Source organism: Pagrus pagrus (genome assembly GCF_965226575.1).
Source record: "Pagrus pagrus genome assembly, chromosome: 9".
In the NCBI taxonomy this organism is placed as follows: domain Eukaryota; kingdom Metazoa; phylum Chordata; class Actinopteri; order Spariformes; family Sparidae; genus Pagrus; species Pagrus pagrus.
In genome coordinates this window covers 32102762-32117560 of record NC_140193.1, presented here as the reverse complement: position 1 = coordinate 32117560, position 14799 = coordinate 32102762, and the positions used below count along the sequence as shown (strand labels likewise).

Below are 14799 nucleotides of genomic sequence, written 5' to 3'. Positions count from 1 at the left end.
TAATAGAGGAAAACAAAAACAACACCAGGTTTCTTTTCAGCACTGTAGCCAGGCTGACAGAAAGTCACAGCTCTACTGAAGCATGTATTCCTACAACGCTCAGTAGTAATGACTTCATGAGCTTCTTTACTGATAAAATTTTAACTATTAGAGACAAAATCCATCATCGCTTGCCCTCAACTGGCACTATTGTATCTTTAAACACAGGAACCTCAGAAACAGATGTAAATTCTGACTTATATTTAGACTGCTTCTCTCCCATTGACCTCCACCAATTAACTTCGATGGTTTCTTCATCTAGACCAACAACTTGTCTCCTAGACCCCATCCCAACTAGGTTGCTGAAAGAAACTTTACCTTTAATTAGCACATCTCTACTAGAAATGATCAACGTGTCTCTATTAACAGGATACGTACCACAGTCCTTTAAACTAGCTGTAATTAGACCGCTCCTTAAAAAGCCTAATCTTGATCCAGAAGCTTTAGCCAACTATAGACCTATATCCAACCTCCCTTTCCTCTCCAAGATCCTTGAGAAAGCAGTCGCCAACCAGCTATGTGACTTTCTTCATAACAATAGTTTATATGAGGATTTTCAATCAGGTTTTAGAACACATCATAGCACAGAGACGGCACTGGTGAAAGTTACAAATGACCTCCTAATCGCTTCTGACAAAGGACTTGTCTCTGTCCTGGTCTTACTAGATCTTAGTGCTGCATTTGATACCATTGATCATCACATTCTACTACAGAGACTGGAACACTTAATTGGCATTAAAGGACCCGCATTAAACTGGTTTAAGTCCTATTTATCGGATCGATTTCAGTTTGTACATGTTAATGATGAGTCATCCCTGTATGCCAAGGTTAGTCATGGTGTTCCTCAAGGCTCCGTGCTTGGACACATACTATTCACCTTATATATGCTCCCTCTAGGAAATATAATTCGGAAACACTCCATAAACTTTCATTGTTACGCAGATGATACCCAGTTATACCTATCAATAAAGCCAGATGAAACTAATCAGCTTACTAAACTCCATGCATGTCTCAAGGACATTAAGACCTGGATGACCTGCAATTTTCTGCTGTTAAATTCAGATAAATAGTTATAGTACTTGGTCCTAAACACCTTAGAGATGCATTATCTAATGATATAGCTAGTTTGGATAGCATTAACTTGGCCTCCAGCACCACCGTCAGGAATCTGGGAGTTATCTTTGATCAAGATATGTCCTTCAACTCCCACATTAAACAAATTTCAAGGTCTGCATTTTTTCATCTACGTAACATTGCAAAAATCAGGCCCATCCTGTCTCAAAAAGACGCAGAAAAGCTAGTCCATGCATTTGTTACTTCCAGGCTGGACTATTGTAATTCTCTATTATCAGGCTGCCCTAACAAGTCTCTAAAGAGTCTCCAGCTGGTCCAGAATGCTGCAGCACGTGTACTGACAGGAACTAAGAAAAGAGATCATATTACTCCTGTATTGGCCTCTCTGCACTGGCTCCCTGTAAAATCAAGAATAGAGTTTAAAATCCTTCTCCTCACTTACAAAGCTGTTAATGGTCAGGCACCATCATATCTCCAGGAGCTCATACTACCCTATCACCCAACTAGAGCATTACGCTCCCAGAACGCAGGATTACTTGTAGTTCCTAAAGTCTCCAAAAGCAGAATGGGAGCCAGAGCCTTCAGTTATAAAGCTCCTCTTCTGTGGAACCATCTTCCTGTTTTGGTCCGGGAGGCGGACACCCTCTCTACCTTTAAGAGTAGACTTAAGACCTTCCTTTTCGATAGAGCTTATAGTTAGGGCTGGCCCAGGCCTGTCTTGGACCAGCTCTTAGTGATGCTGCTATAGGCCTAGTCCGGGGGACAAATGACACACTGAGCTTCTCTCTCCTCCTCTCCTCTCCATCTGTATACATTATGCCTGTATACATGCCCCATCTCTGCATGTCACTGACTTCACTTCTTCCCCGGAGTCCTTGTGCTTTCTAGTCCTACAGGCTCCCATGGATCCTGGCCGCGCCCGGGTCGTGGATCGTGGATGCGCCTACTGCTATGGCCCTGCCTGATCGTGGATGCGCCTACTGCCATGACCCTGCCTGACACCCACCACTACTGTCACTAATATTAGTCAAATCTCTGTTACATACGTTCCACTACTATTATTGTAATGCATTACTACATACTATCCTTACCGTTAACCACTACTACTGTTATCACTAGTAATCACATTTCCATGTGCATTTCATTGTTGTTGCTGTGATGCCTCTTTATGTGCTTTCATTCCTGTCAACCATCCATTATAATTGTATACATTGTGATCTCGTTGATCTGCTCTGTACATGCGACATCTATTGCACGTCTGTCCGTCCTGGGAGAGGGATCCCTCCTCTGTGGCTCTTCCGCATTTTTTTTCCCCTGTTAAAAGGGCTTTTTTTTTATGGCAAGTTTTTCCTCACTCGAATCGAGGGTCGAAGGACAGAGGGTGTCGTCTCTGTACAGATTGTAAAGCCCTCTGAGGCAAACTGTGATTTGTGAATTTGGGCTATACAAATAAAATTTGATTTGATTTGATTTGATTTGATCAAGTGCTTCGGACATGCTATAAATTTGGCTACACAAAAAGGCCTGAAATGTGCAGGTGCAGCATGTCTTTTGGGTAGAGTGAGACTGATCGTGTCATTTTCCACTGCAGCATGGTGGCCTAAGCATTTTTGAAAGAGAAGCTGAAGTTGCTTGGAATTCCACAACACAAACTAAAACAGGACGTGAGCACATGGAGGAAAAGTTAAATTGACATGTTGCGGCGTTTTGTTTTGTTTTTAATAACGAAGATGAAGCAGACCAGGAAGTTTAAACAGCGATATGTGGACGTGTAGCAAGTCCTGCATAAAGCATCTGGCTTCGACCAAGGCTTAAGAAGCTGCCAATCATAAGTTCATAAGTGAGGAGGAGACAGACGCAACTTTCCAGTCTCATACATGAGGCTGCAGAGCTGTGGGACCAGAAAGTAAGATCAGATTTTGTCTATTTGTAGTAATCTTGTAGAAATGCAAACACTATACATGAATAATAAATTCACTACTTTTGTCAGTGATGAAGTGCTTTGCATTTGCTATTTTGTGTATGTTCATTTTTGTTTTAATCATCTACAGAATGGCACAGTGGCACAGGATGAGAAAACACCTCCTCACTCATCTGGTGACCAAACTTCTGGCGATCAATCTGACTTGGTGTCTGCGTTCCAGGCTCAAGCCACTGGACAAGGTGTGTACAGTAGTTTTCCTTTTGTGGAAAGTGTTATTGACTCAATGTTGCCTAAGTTAAGTTAAGTGACTGAGTTAATTAATAATCAGCTTACAAGAGTGTACCAAAGAGATATTTTGTCTTCTGAAATGATTTTGTTCTGTGTCATTTTGGAATACGTTCCTGCTTCCAAGAAGTAAAAGGCACTTGAAGATCTCTTTGGTGACACCTTCTGCAATGTGGACCCTAGCCACTGCCAGACTGTCAAGACCTCCAGACAGCTAGCCCTTCATGAAGTTGTTAAGTATAAAGACAATGCATCTTTGATCCTGGGAGGTAATGTGTTAGTGGTGGAAAACTCAACAGACTGAGCTTCATCTCCTAGCAAACCTTGTCCGTTCAGAGCAAAGCGTTTTGTCTCCTGAACATGTTCATCAGTCGTTTTTTTTTCGAAGAAAAATCTCTCAAAGAAGAACACTGAAGGACATACTTGACTTTTGTAGAGACCCATAGTAAACTATGATACAAAACTACTGATGATTACATGCAAAGGTCTTTATTTTACTTGTACAATATGCACTAACAAAAACATGTGGAATCATTTACATTTGTTTTGTTCCAACAACAGAAATTTCTTATTTTGATGTAGATTAGGAAAATGCATCCCAAGGTGTAGTGAACAGCTATGATGAAGGAAGCCTGTGCTGCATTTGCACTTAAAAATATATGTCAAGTGGTGACCTTGGTTGTTATTAAGTTCTCACTGACATTTCTATTAGTTAATGTTAAAAATATATTGTTTATACAACACTAAATATGAGTGAAGGTTTACACAAAAATCCTGCTTTAATGTATAAAAATGGGAAATTTAAGTTTTGTTTTATAGGATGTGAAAATTGTGAAGAAGCATAGATGTTCATGATTTATGTTCATAATTGAAAGGTCAACAAGGGCTCTTTAAGTTAACTGAAACATTTGCATTTAAAAAATGTTGCACTTAGTGAACAGAAGTTCTATTGTTTTTCTTTTTATTAAAAAGAATAGATTGTTTTCCATTTGAATGTCTAGAACCATTGATAAAATAATATTTCCACTGATTCTAAGTACTATATCAAAGGCAACTGCACAGTTTCTTGAAGACTTTTCTCCTCTCATCCAAGAGGCCTTTTCCAGTTCTGGCTTCTTCCAATCGTCGTGGCAGACTTTATGATATCGGCAAAAATCGCTGCCCAAAGAATCAATATAATATTATATTGTGATGAAACTTGCAATCTACACCCTACTGTTAACCTGAACATATACTTCTGATCAACAATATGCAAATATTTTCATAACCACTGTAAATCATTTTAGTAGTAGATAGGTGTAACAGATTTAGTGCTGAAATTATTAACCAATTACTCCATCAAAGTCTCAGACTGTCTCAGACTGTGCCTGCACCATTAAAAGTTTGCCAAACTAGCTATTGGCAATTCCTGTTTCCAGAACAGAAAACTTTCCCTAGGGAGCTACGCATTTTATTTTGATTTGATTCCTTTTGGTCATTAGCAGCAGCAGTCTGGGAATGCAGCAATATTTGTGGCAACAGCTTTGCAAATAGCTGAGTAATGCGGTGATACATTTACAGAAAAAATGGCCATGTTAATAAAGTAATCCAGACAAAGTTATTTTGAAGGGAGAAACGGGTGATTACATCATGTTCGACTGTGTGCACATGCAATTATTGTAAGTCTATTCAAATAAGTGTTCTGGATAATATCTCAACTGGGGACTTGTTAAACAACCTTTCTAAAGCCTGGGTGGCTATCCTGCACATTTTATAGTAAAAGCGAGTGCAGGAGATGCTGTGTCTCCACATCTCAGCTATGAGGTTGGTGAGTAAAATGCTATACAGCAAAACTATTCTATATCATGATCATGAGTAAGAGGTGTGTCTCCAGCTCACCTGTCTCCAGTGGTTTTTAAACACCATGAGGCAGGTCTCTGGGTCAGCAGTGCAGGGACTGGAGGGGACGGCACTCCGGCCAGAACGACTCCCGGGACCCCGCGGGTTCAGCCTGCTCAGCCAGCTCATCCTGGACCCAGTGAGAGGCAGGTCACAAGAACTCAAAGATGAGAGAAGGAGTTCCCGTAAAAATATCAGAGTATAGAAGCAACAGAGGGCAAAGACAAATTAGAGAAGTAAGCAAACAAAAAAGATGATGAAGGGAGGAGGAGGTGAGGGGAAGTAAGGGGAGAGATAGTGTATGTGAAGAGAAAGAAGGAGTGGAAAGGTCAGCTGTGAATGTGCTGTCACTGCCAGTCAGTGCACGCCAAGGAAAAGCCCGCTGCTGCTTTAGAATCTGTGTGACCCTGTCCTCCCTGTAGACCCTGTCATCCAGTCTGAAGCCAACACCACTCCATAGCCATTCAGGACGGGCACTCTGCGCTGTGTAAACAAAAAAAAACAAAAAACATACACATCAACATGCAAACCTGAAGATTCAATCTAGAAAAAATTTGTACAAAATATTTCCCAAAATATAGATATGCAGTCATGTTTTATCTAAATGCACATTACTTGAAAATCCTCCCGTTTTCATCAGTTAGTCTTTCGAAAATGGAATGTAGTAACTTTTATATTTATGGTAGTCGCTGACATTTTAACACCAAATCCAACACTAATCAGAATCTGGATTAGTCTGAAATAGTGCAGTGTTCTACCCTGCAATTAAGCATGTCCCACCACATTAGTAAAATTCTGAAAGTGTATTATTCATGCCAGCAGGTGGGAAACATGGATGAAGTATTCAATTGCAGAATTAATTTTGAATTTTGCATAGCGAGGCATAAATTCTGATACATTTTTGAAAAATCCAAATGGAAAAAAATGTAATCCAGTATTTCCATGAAGCAGTTCTACTCATTCATTTGTAACATATCATGAATTGCTCTCATACAATGAGACATATTAAAGCGGTTGCTACCATAATATTAAATTTGGTTAAGTCTGTCAGCATGCATTGTCGTGCCCTCACACCGTAGGAAACACCCAATCAATCAGAAACCTATCATTCGTGCTGAAAAGCGTCTATGTTTTCCTGATCAAACATAGGTCAGCCCCTACAGTATTCCAGTGTTTCCCCGATATGCATCTAGCAGCGGCACACCTTCGCTGCTGAATTGTCACCACCATTGCTGAATTTTTATTATTTTTACAAGAGATGAGGAGAGGTGGAGGAGAAGAGTAGACCGAGGAGAGGGGAAGAGATGAGCTGAAGAGTGGAGCGGGCTGCCTTCTATCTTACAGTCAGGCTCACTACAGACACTTCATATAACTACAGGTAAAGCATCGCCCCTGCGATTAGAGCATGTCAGAGAACAAGACAATAAGAAAACTTCAGAGACTAACGTTATATTATTTTTCACTTTCACTTTCTAAAGCTTACAAACGGAGGAACTAGACTTTAGAAAATATATTTATACCAATTCACGCACACGAGTAAAGCATTAAGTATATAAACGAGGAACGAGGAATATGTCAGTTCAACAATTATAACAACAAGCATCGAGTGAATGTCAATACTGAAGCAAGCAATGCTGAACATGGATTCATGTTAATCGTTCTCACAGGAGGGAAAAAAACTGTCCTGCAACTTCACGTGAGTATCACACAGTAACGCTACAGCAAACACAGTCATGTGTTGGGAAAACACAAGTACACACTAATTTCTGAAATAAACAATATTTGGTTGATCCATGTTGTTAAAAGATGAGATAATCCACATGAACTGACTGTTTTCTTCATCCTGAAGGTCGGCCTACTGTCTGCAAGGGGCACAGTGACACAACGGCTGTCAATTAAAGACAGTTGACAGATTCTCTCAGAGATAATAATGATTATTAGTGTGAATGCTTCAAAGCATTCACACTATTGTTCTTCTGGAATTTATTAAACTTTTTCTTATTATTCTTCTTCCGTACGTTTTTTGGCTCGCTACTACTCCTACAAATTTTGTGCTACAGAAACCATTTAACTATCAAAATGTTCAGCTCATTAAGGACATGATGGCGTGTCAATTTGGCGTTTCTATCTTTAATACTTTTTGAGATATTCAGCTTTTTCTGCAAAATTTTCCCCATTCATCCTTATGGGGAATTTCTCAAATTTCGCTCTGCTACTACTTCAGCACACGTTCAGCTATAGAAACCGTTCAACTATCAAAATGTTCAGCTATTTATGCTCTTTCAGCCTTGTAATTTTCAACCTTATTACTTTTCAAAAAAAAATTTTATATGGAAACAAATGGGAAAATCCTCAAATCCTCCTCAAAACTCATCCACTTTCAACCTCTTATGCTCCCTCATACTTTGAGCTAGAGACACCATTCCAACTTTAAACTATCCACAAAACCTTGAACTATTGAACTTGTTTTTCAGTTTTTGAAAATCTTTTAAGGTTTTGAAATTATCACAGTTTTAGTTTGAAGGATTTTTAGCTCCTCTTCTGGGTTTATAATGGGTGTGTATTGCGTGAGCTAGAGTGCGTGACATCATCGCTAGAGTGGAGAGCAGCTGCAAAAACTTTAGAAAAAACTCTCTTCCGCTTGATTTGGGTCCCACATCTTTTACTTCACATAGACAATATATACATAGAAATGTAGGAAATCTTGTTGGCTTTCATATGATCATCTTATTTCAGATGTGCAACTTAAACTTTTGGCTGTAGAAGCCCTCGAGCGACAAGCACTCCAGCAACTCCCCCATAAGGCGCAATGTTAATTTTGAGCCTAAATTTCTGGAGTGGAGCAGACGGTACCGGTTTTGTCTCTCGCTGTTGTGCCCTCATTTTTCACTCTACAGAAATAAAAAACACATCACATGGTTCAGCAATGTCTCCTGTTACTCACTGTATACATATTTTGGCCATAACCATTACACTTTTTTCTAAACCTGCAGGTGTTTGGGAGGTGTTTTCCCATTCATTCTTATGGGGACATTTTCAACTTTGGTTCTGCTACTGCTCCAGCATCTGTGCAGCTACAGAAACTGTTTGGCTGTCAGACTGTTCAGCTTTTTAAGCTCTTTCAGCCTATTACTTTCAGCTTTTCAACATTTTCAGCTTTTTCAAATATTCAGCTTTATGTTCAGCTATAGAAACCATTCAACTATCAAAATCTTCAGCTTTTTAAGCTCTTTCAACCTATTACTTTTCAGCCTTCCTGCCTTTTCAGCTTTTGAAAAAATCAGCTTTTTCTGCAAACTCTTGTCCATTCATTCTCATAGTTTCAGCCATTTTTTATGCATTAGGCAAGCGTTTTCCAGCACATTCAGCAGATTTTGCGAAATCACTTCAGCCGTCAGCATTCACACTGTATTTTCGCAGGAAATACAATTTTTCTAGTTAACAATAACTATTCATAAAAGATCATAACAAATATAATTATTTTACCACTGAAAATGTTAAATTCATGTAAATTAACACCGTTTGATAATACAACACTGTGGCGATGCCAAGAAATTCTAGAGAAAAGGAGAGTGGATGTAAATGGTCATCTAGTGGGTGATAGGGATCACACATTAAAAAAAATAGAATGTTTGTTGTTTGTGAAATCACATAGGCCTAAATCCCAGGGGTGTGGGGTGGCACACCTCATATTTATGTACTTAAAGTCTTTATGCTGCCAGCAGACCAATACAAACCTCAAAGACATTGCAACTGTACAAAACAAATTTGCGCACATGTGACACTCCGCTGCTACAACTCCAATACTAGGGGAAACACTGTATTCTGTTACCAGGGAAACCATTTGGTCCTTATGTGGAAAGGCTAGAGCTCCATCTTCTCACTCAGCTAGGTCCATGACAAATTAAAGATTATAAAACATATGAGATGCATGGTTTACTTTAATGAAAGCTAATTAATTATTTAAATTAAAAAAAATTACTCAGAATTGTAGCTCTGGCACCAACTAAGATTTTTGAGCTGGCCAAAAAATACAGGAGGTTAAACCTGACATTTTTGCCCAGTTTAAAGGCTTTACTGAAGGCAATAAATAAGATTAGAATATACATGCAGGGCACTTTAAACAAAGCGTAATCCATTCTTGTATCAACCAAAGAGGTTGTAGGTAACAGATGCCGACACACTATATAATTTCTGCTGCTAAAAGTCTCTCAATCAAAACAAAAGACGTGATCAAAAGCGTGGAATCGCGGGAGTTGTCGTCTTCATTTCGGGGGCAGAGCTTCCCCATTTCTCAATGTTTAACTGTTATTTATTTTATATATTTAATTTGTTTCTTTGCTAATTTAGAGTTGCAAGTTGTCAAAATTGTAAAGACCAAAATAATTAACACGATGGATGTATTTCTTTACCCGTATATTCACCATTCCTCAGTTTTATTGCTGCATTTTTTTTCTTACACAGTAATTGCTCAATAAAACTTTTGGAGGTATAAATTGACACAAAATTCTGAGAATCGCTCATTCTACTGGTGTAACAAACACAAATCTGTGTAGGTAGGCATACTAAACAACCACTGTAACCTATATTTGAGTAAAGCTGGCACAAAAGCCTTTCCAGCAGGTAAGAATGTTTCATTTATTCTGTAGTCAACACAAAAAGCCTTTCATGTTTTGCCATTTATTACAAAATTTACAAAAATATAATACAAAAGTATAAAAGTGCAATAGGGGACACTGAAATGTCACTCATTTTTTTAGGGGAAAGAATTTGCCTCGGTGTTTGGTGCATAAAAAATAATAATTATTAATTACTAATTAATTGCTAATTACTGCAACAATAAAGACTATAAATATAGAATACAAAAATTACAATAAAAATATAAGGAAATACTATAACAAATACTGCAGCAAGTATGTACAATTTATACCCATGAAGCTACATAGTTTTGTGCAAACCTTGTCCAAACCCATCATGGGATGTGTAAAAGTTAACAGTATAGAGAATATGTGTCATTGGATGATGGGCAAAAATGTCAGCTGATGTACTGTATAGAGACAGACGTCCACTGGGGGGGCTTGTTGATGAGACCAGCTGTAGATGAGAATAAAGGGCGGGGTGGTAATTCATCACTGGGGGTGGCTGGACTGGAATTCTGCTCCTAAGACGACAAAGATGTGGCAGGATAATTAGTTTAGTTCAGAAACATTGTTTATATTTAAAAATGTTAGCACTGTGTTTAGCACAGTGGGGACAGTAATATGATCAGGCTAACGCCAGGTTCAGACAGGACGCCAAAGCGCCGCGATTAGCTGCGAAGCGCCAAGGAGCGGAGCCATTTTTTGATTCACCGCCCATGTTAACCAATGGTGTCGTTCACATACAGTAGGTACTACTTCAAAGTGGCCATTTCACTCGCGGAGAGCGAGATTCACGCAACGCGTGAAATGTCAGTGACAACTGTAGCCACTAGGTGGAAGCATAGTACTGAATTGCAGCTCAAACGATTTTGGGACAATTCCACATTTGACCACAATGTAGCTGCAATGGAGAGTGGCGCTGTTTTAGGCTACAGGTAGAGTGAATGGAGAGGGGGACTGCTAAACCGTATCAGATTGATTCAGACTGATTGTTTCACAGCGGTGGGACACCTCAATTATCTGGGTGACCTTGGATAATCACTTGTGCTTCCTTTGTTTTACAGTAGAGCTAAAATATGGACATTAGTTGTTTTTTAAGGAACATTTGTTTACTGGTAAAATTGCCGACCTGAATTATTGTCCCAGTCCGCCCCCGTGAGCCTATATCACGGCCTGACTGGATGTTGCTTAAAGCTTAAGAATAGCCTATAATAATATCTGATACCCTAAAGACATCTGAGGTTGTGATTTTCCTCGCTCGCTGCAGCCACGGCTAATAAGCGGAGGCAGAAACAATTACGCACAGCCTACAGAAGTTCAACGTCCATACAAGCATTTAAGAAATGATTCTTATCAGTTCCATAATTCAGAGAGGATTTTTACTCAACGAAAAAATGTATAAAGATCAGTTCTTAGGTTGAAGACACGACAGCAGCACGTATGTCCAGACGCTGATGGGTGTTATAACAGACGTATAGCTCCCCTGGTAGAGCAGCATGGAACTGTTTTCTGAGAGGGGGGGCGGGGGAAGCACGCACTTTTATCAATGATTAAGGATTTGATTTGAAGTTATTTTATAATGGCGTGCAGTTATAACAGAACTAGATGGATTAACACGGCATCTTTATTGTTAAGAAAATGAAACTCCAGGAAGCTCCCCACTGCGTAAAAACGCAGCGCAGCCAGGAGCTGCACCTCCGGGCTGAGGGCAAAATTGCAGCGGGTTGCTCTCTGGGTGTGTGGAGACACCGAGTGATCAGCCGTTGGATCTCCGCACGGGGCAGCCGGTACTTTGCCTGGACAGCCCGGTCTGACAGCATGTCCAGTGGGGAGAAGTGCTGTCGCACGTATGCATTTATGTAAACCGTCTGGCTTCGCACACGGCGACGCTGTTGGTTCGCAGCGAGAATGTGCTGTATTGCAGCCATGGTTTATCACACGCGCGGACTTTGGCAACACATTTATATAGAGTAGCAGGTGAAGCCTCTCTGGATGAGGTTCAGCTGAGTTTAATACATCTGTTTCCTTGATATCTGTGAAATGCCACAGGGTTGTATTTTTATGTGTAGTCCTATAAACTCATATATGCAGATGTGTGTGGAAAACTTAAACGTGTAATTCAATAAAAAGTTGTTTTTTTTCTTCTACTATTAACCTATGTTTCTTGCGCCAGTGGTCCGCAGCTATGAGCGCATTTCAACATTGAGCATTGTTTTATTATTTCGAAAAGTGGAGGATGTAAATTTCCCTGACGCGGCTTGATCACTGAGCATTTGGTCGCTAAGAAGGCTGTTAAGAGTGGGTCAGCTCGATCTTACATTTCCTTCTTAGTGAAAGATCTTATTAAGCTAAGAGCGACTCTGGAAAACACATCCTTCTTTCACAGCGCTCTTAAGAGCGCTCCTAAGAAGATCTTAGTACTTAAGAGCTTCTTAACGAATCTGGGAAACGCGGCCATTGGCAGGGCCAGACACAGCTTAATGAGCTTCTCCACCTCCGAATGCAGGATGGACACATCCTGGATGGTGCTTACTTCTCGTCCCCTACACACATTCCTCAGTATGGGGGAATGCAAATGTTAAGGCATCTGGAACAAGTTCGCTTAACTGGAAAGACCACATCCATCCCCCACACTTTTGAAAAGCTTGCTACACCAGTGCCCCCACCCCCACCCCCGCGCGCTGAGGACAGCAAAGAGGTCTGCAACAAAGACATTGATCACTTGGCCAAGGGATCTCCTCCTGCAGGGAGACTGCTTCAGGGACTCAGTCCGCTTTAAATAACCTTCTGTATATCCGACTACTGTGAAGCTGCTGATTATGTATTTTAATAAAGCTAGAGAAAACTGTCTGACATGACGTGGCGTCGTTCTTCTTTCTATAAGCCTGTTGTAGAAAATATAAGGAATAGAAAGCACAAATATTTGTGTTAAATTCTGACACCACAACTGAAATAAAGAAAGCCGGTCATAGACGTCGGAACTCACGCACCCCATCAGCCTCCCTACCCATGGGAAGATACGAGAAGTAAGCACCATCCAGGATGTGCATATGGACCTGGTGCGCTCCGAGGCGGAGCAGCGTTTTGATCAGGAAGGACTCCGCATAGCTGCAGGGCGAGAGCAGGCAGTTCTTGAGGTGGCTCAGGGGAAACAAGTGGATGTGGGTTCCTCGGAACTGACCCCCTTTCCACGAGAGAGGTGGAGAAGCTCATTAAGCTGTGCCTGGCCCTGCCAATATCTGTCGCGGCATCCGAGCGCTCTTTCTCAGCCTTGCGCAGGCTGAAAACCTGCTGCGCACCATGACGCAGGAGAGACTAACACATTTGACCGTTATGAACGTTCACAGTGACCTTATGGATGAAAGGATGTCTCGACCCTGCTTAAAATCTTCATCAGTGGGTCAACTGAGAGAAGGTCCACTTTTGGATATGCATGAAAGCCCTGAGTCAGGAGCGCAGACTTTTCTTTTTTTCATTCAAGGGTACAAATAATGCTGTTATGTTCCTTAAATGGCCTGATTTAGTGATCAAAGTTTCATTTTCTTAACAATAAAGATGCCGTGTTCATCCATTCTAGTTCTCTTATAACTGCACGCCATTATAAAATAACTTCAAATCAAATCCTTAATCATTGATAAAAGTGCGTGCTTCCCCCGCCCCTCCCAACAAAAATCCCGCCATCTCAGAAAATAGTTCCGACGTCCATGAAGCCGGTGAATCAGATCAATAGAACGTTTTTTTTTCTTCTGGTTATCATCTATTGATATTCGGTACGCTACAGTTGTGGTGTCAGAATTTAGTGTATTTTATGTACACAAGCAGGAAAGCTGGTGCCGCGGCCGGCGGAGAATTAATGTTCATTTGCTCATTTATTTGCGCAAACTTGGAGCCAAATGTGATCATAATGATGATGAGAAAAGAAAACACATTAACTTAAGTTACAGCCTACACTGCAAGTCGAACTCGTATCAGCGGGTGATTCTGCTTACTGAGGGAGCTGCTCTACCAGGGGAGCTATACGTCAGTCACATTGTTTTCATGTGTCTTATTTATCACCGACCCGCTGCCCCAGCTGACACACACCAGCGTCTCGACATACGTGCTGCTGTCGTGTCCTCAACCTAAAAACTGATCTTTATACATTTTTTCATTGAGTAAAAATCCTCTCTGAATTATGGAACTGATAAGAATCATTTCTTAAATGCTTGTATGGACGTTGAAACTTCTGTAGGCTGTGCGTAATTTAAAAGGCTTCATAGTGAAAAAAATCATTCATCTCATCCGCCATCAACATCATCAACAACTCACTAAGTTTGTCCTTGCTAGAGGGACCCTGTAGACAGGCTGAAGGAAGAAGTTGGAATGAGGTGTGGAGTGGGTGAGGCATTATTAGCTACATTCTTGTATTTAAGCAACAACGAACAGAAACATAAATCAGGCAACTCTGTCCATTCCCGTTCATGGTCACTGCTCCCTGCTGCTGCATGTTGTCGTCCTCCTGCTCACAGATGCCACCTGGTGGTTGTTTGGGCACATTGCCGCTTCTCATGAAAACACAATTGATCCTCCACTAAAAAGGTGCGAGGATCACGCGTGAACTCGGCCACAACGAAGTAGTACCTACTGTAGGTAGCGCCGCGGGGCTCTGCTCCGCTGCTGGGGCGCGCCGTGCAGCGATCGTTTTGGCATCTGGTCTATTTTTTTCGCGTGCCGCGGCCGAATGTGTCAAGCCGGGCCGGAAGTCAATCAAAGCAACAATGAGAGAAAGCCGATTTTCAAAATAAAATTATTATTATTATTATTAAAATTAATTAAACACCCTGATTGACAGAATACTACTCATTACTATGAAGTGGACATACATTTACAGTTTGTGTCTGGTGTGAACAGAAGGGCCGTGGCTCGTGCGAGAATTTCCGAGCACGGCACTTCGGCGTCCTGTCTGAACCTGGAGTAAGA

The 14799-nt window shown here is 40.8% G+C and overlaps 1 protein-coding gene across 3 annotated transcripts in view; it reads right to left on the bottom strand.

The window, feature by feature from the left end:
• Positions 1–14799, bottom strand: part of fhip1b (FHF complex subunit HOOK interacting protein 1B) — an 82093-nt gene that overhangs the window by 54235 nt on the left and 13059 nt on the right. For all 3 annotated transcript variants that reach the window (XR_014623271.1, XM_084362040.1, XM_084362039.1), the window contains exon 2: positions 5201–5683. Coding sequence is in view for 2 of the 3 variants with exons in the window: in XM_084362040.1 (XP_084218166.1) it covers positions 5201–5329 (129 nt within the window). In the remaining variant the exon portion in view is untranslated. The remainder of the gene's footprint in view (positions 1–5200; positions 5684–14799) is intronic.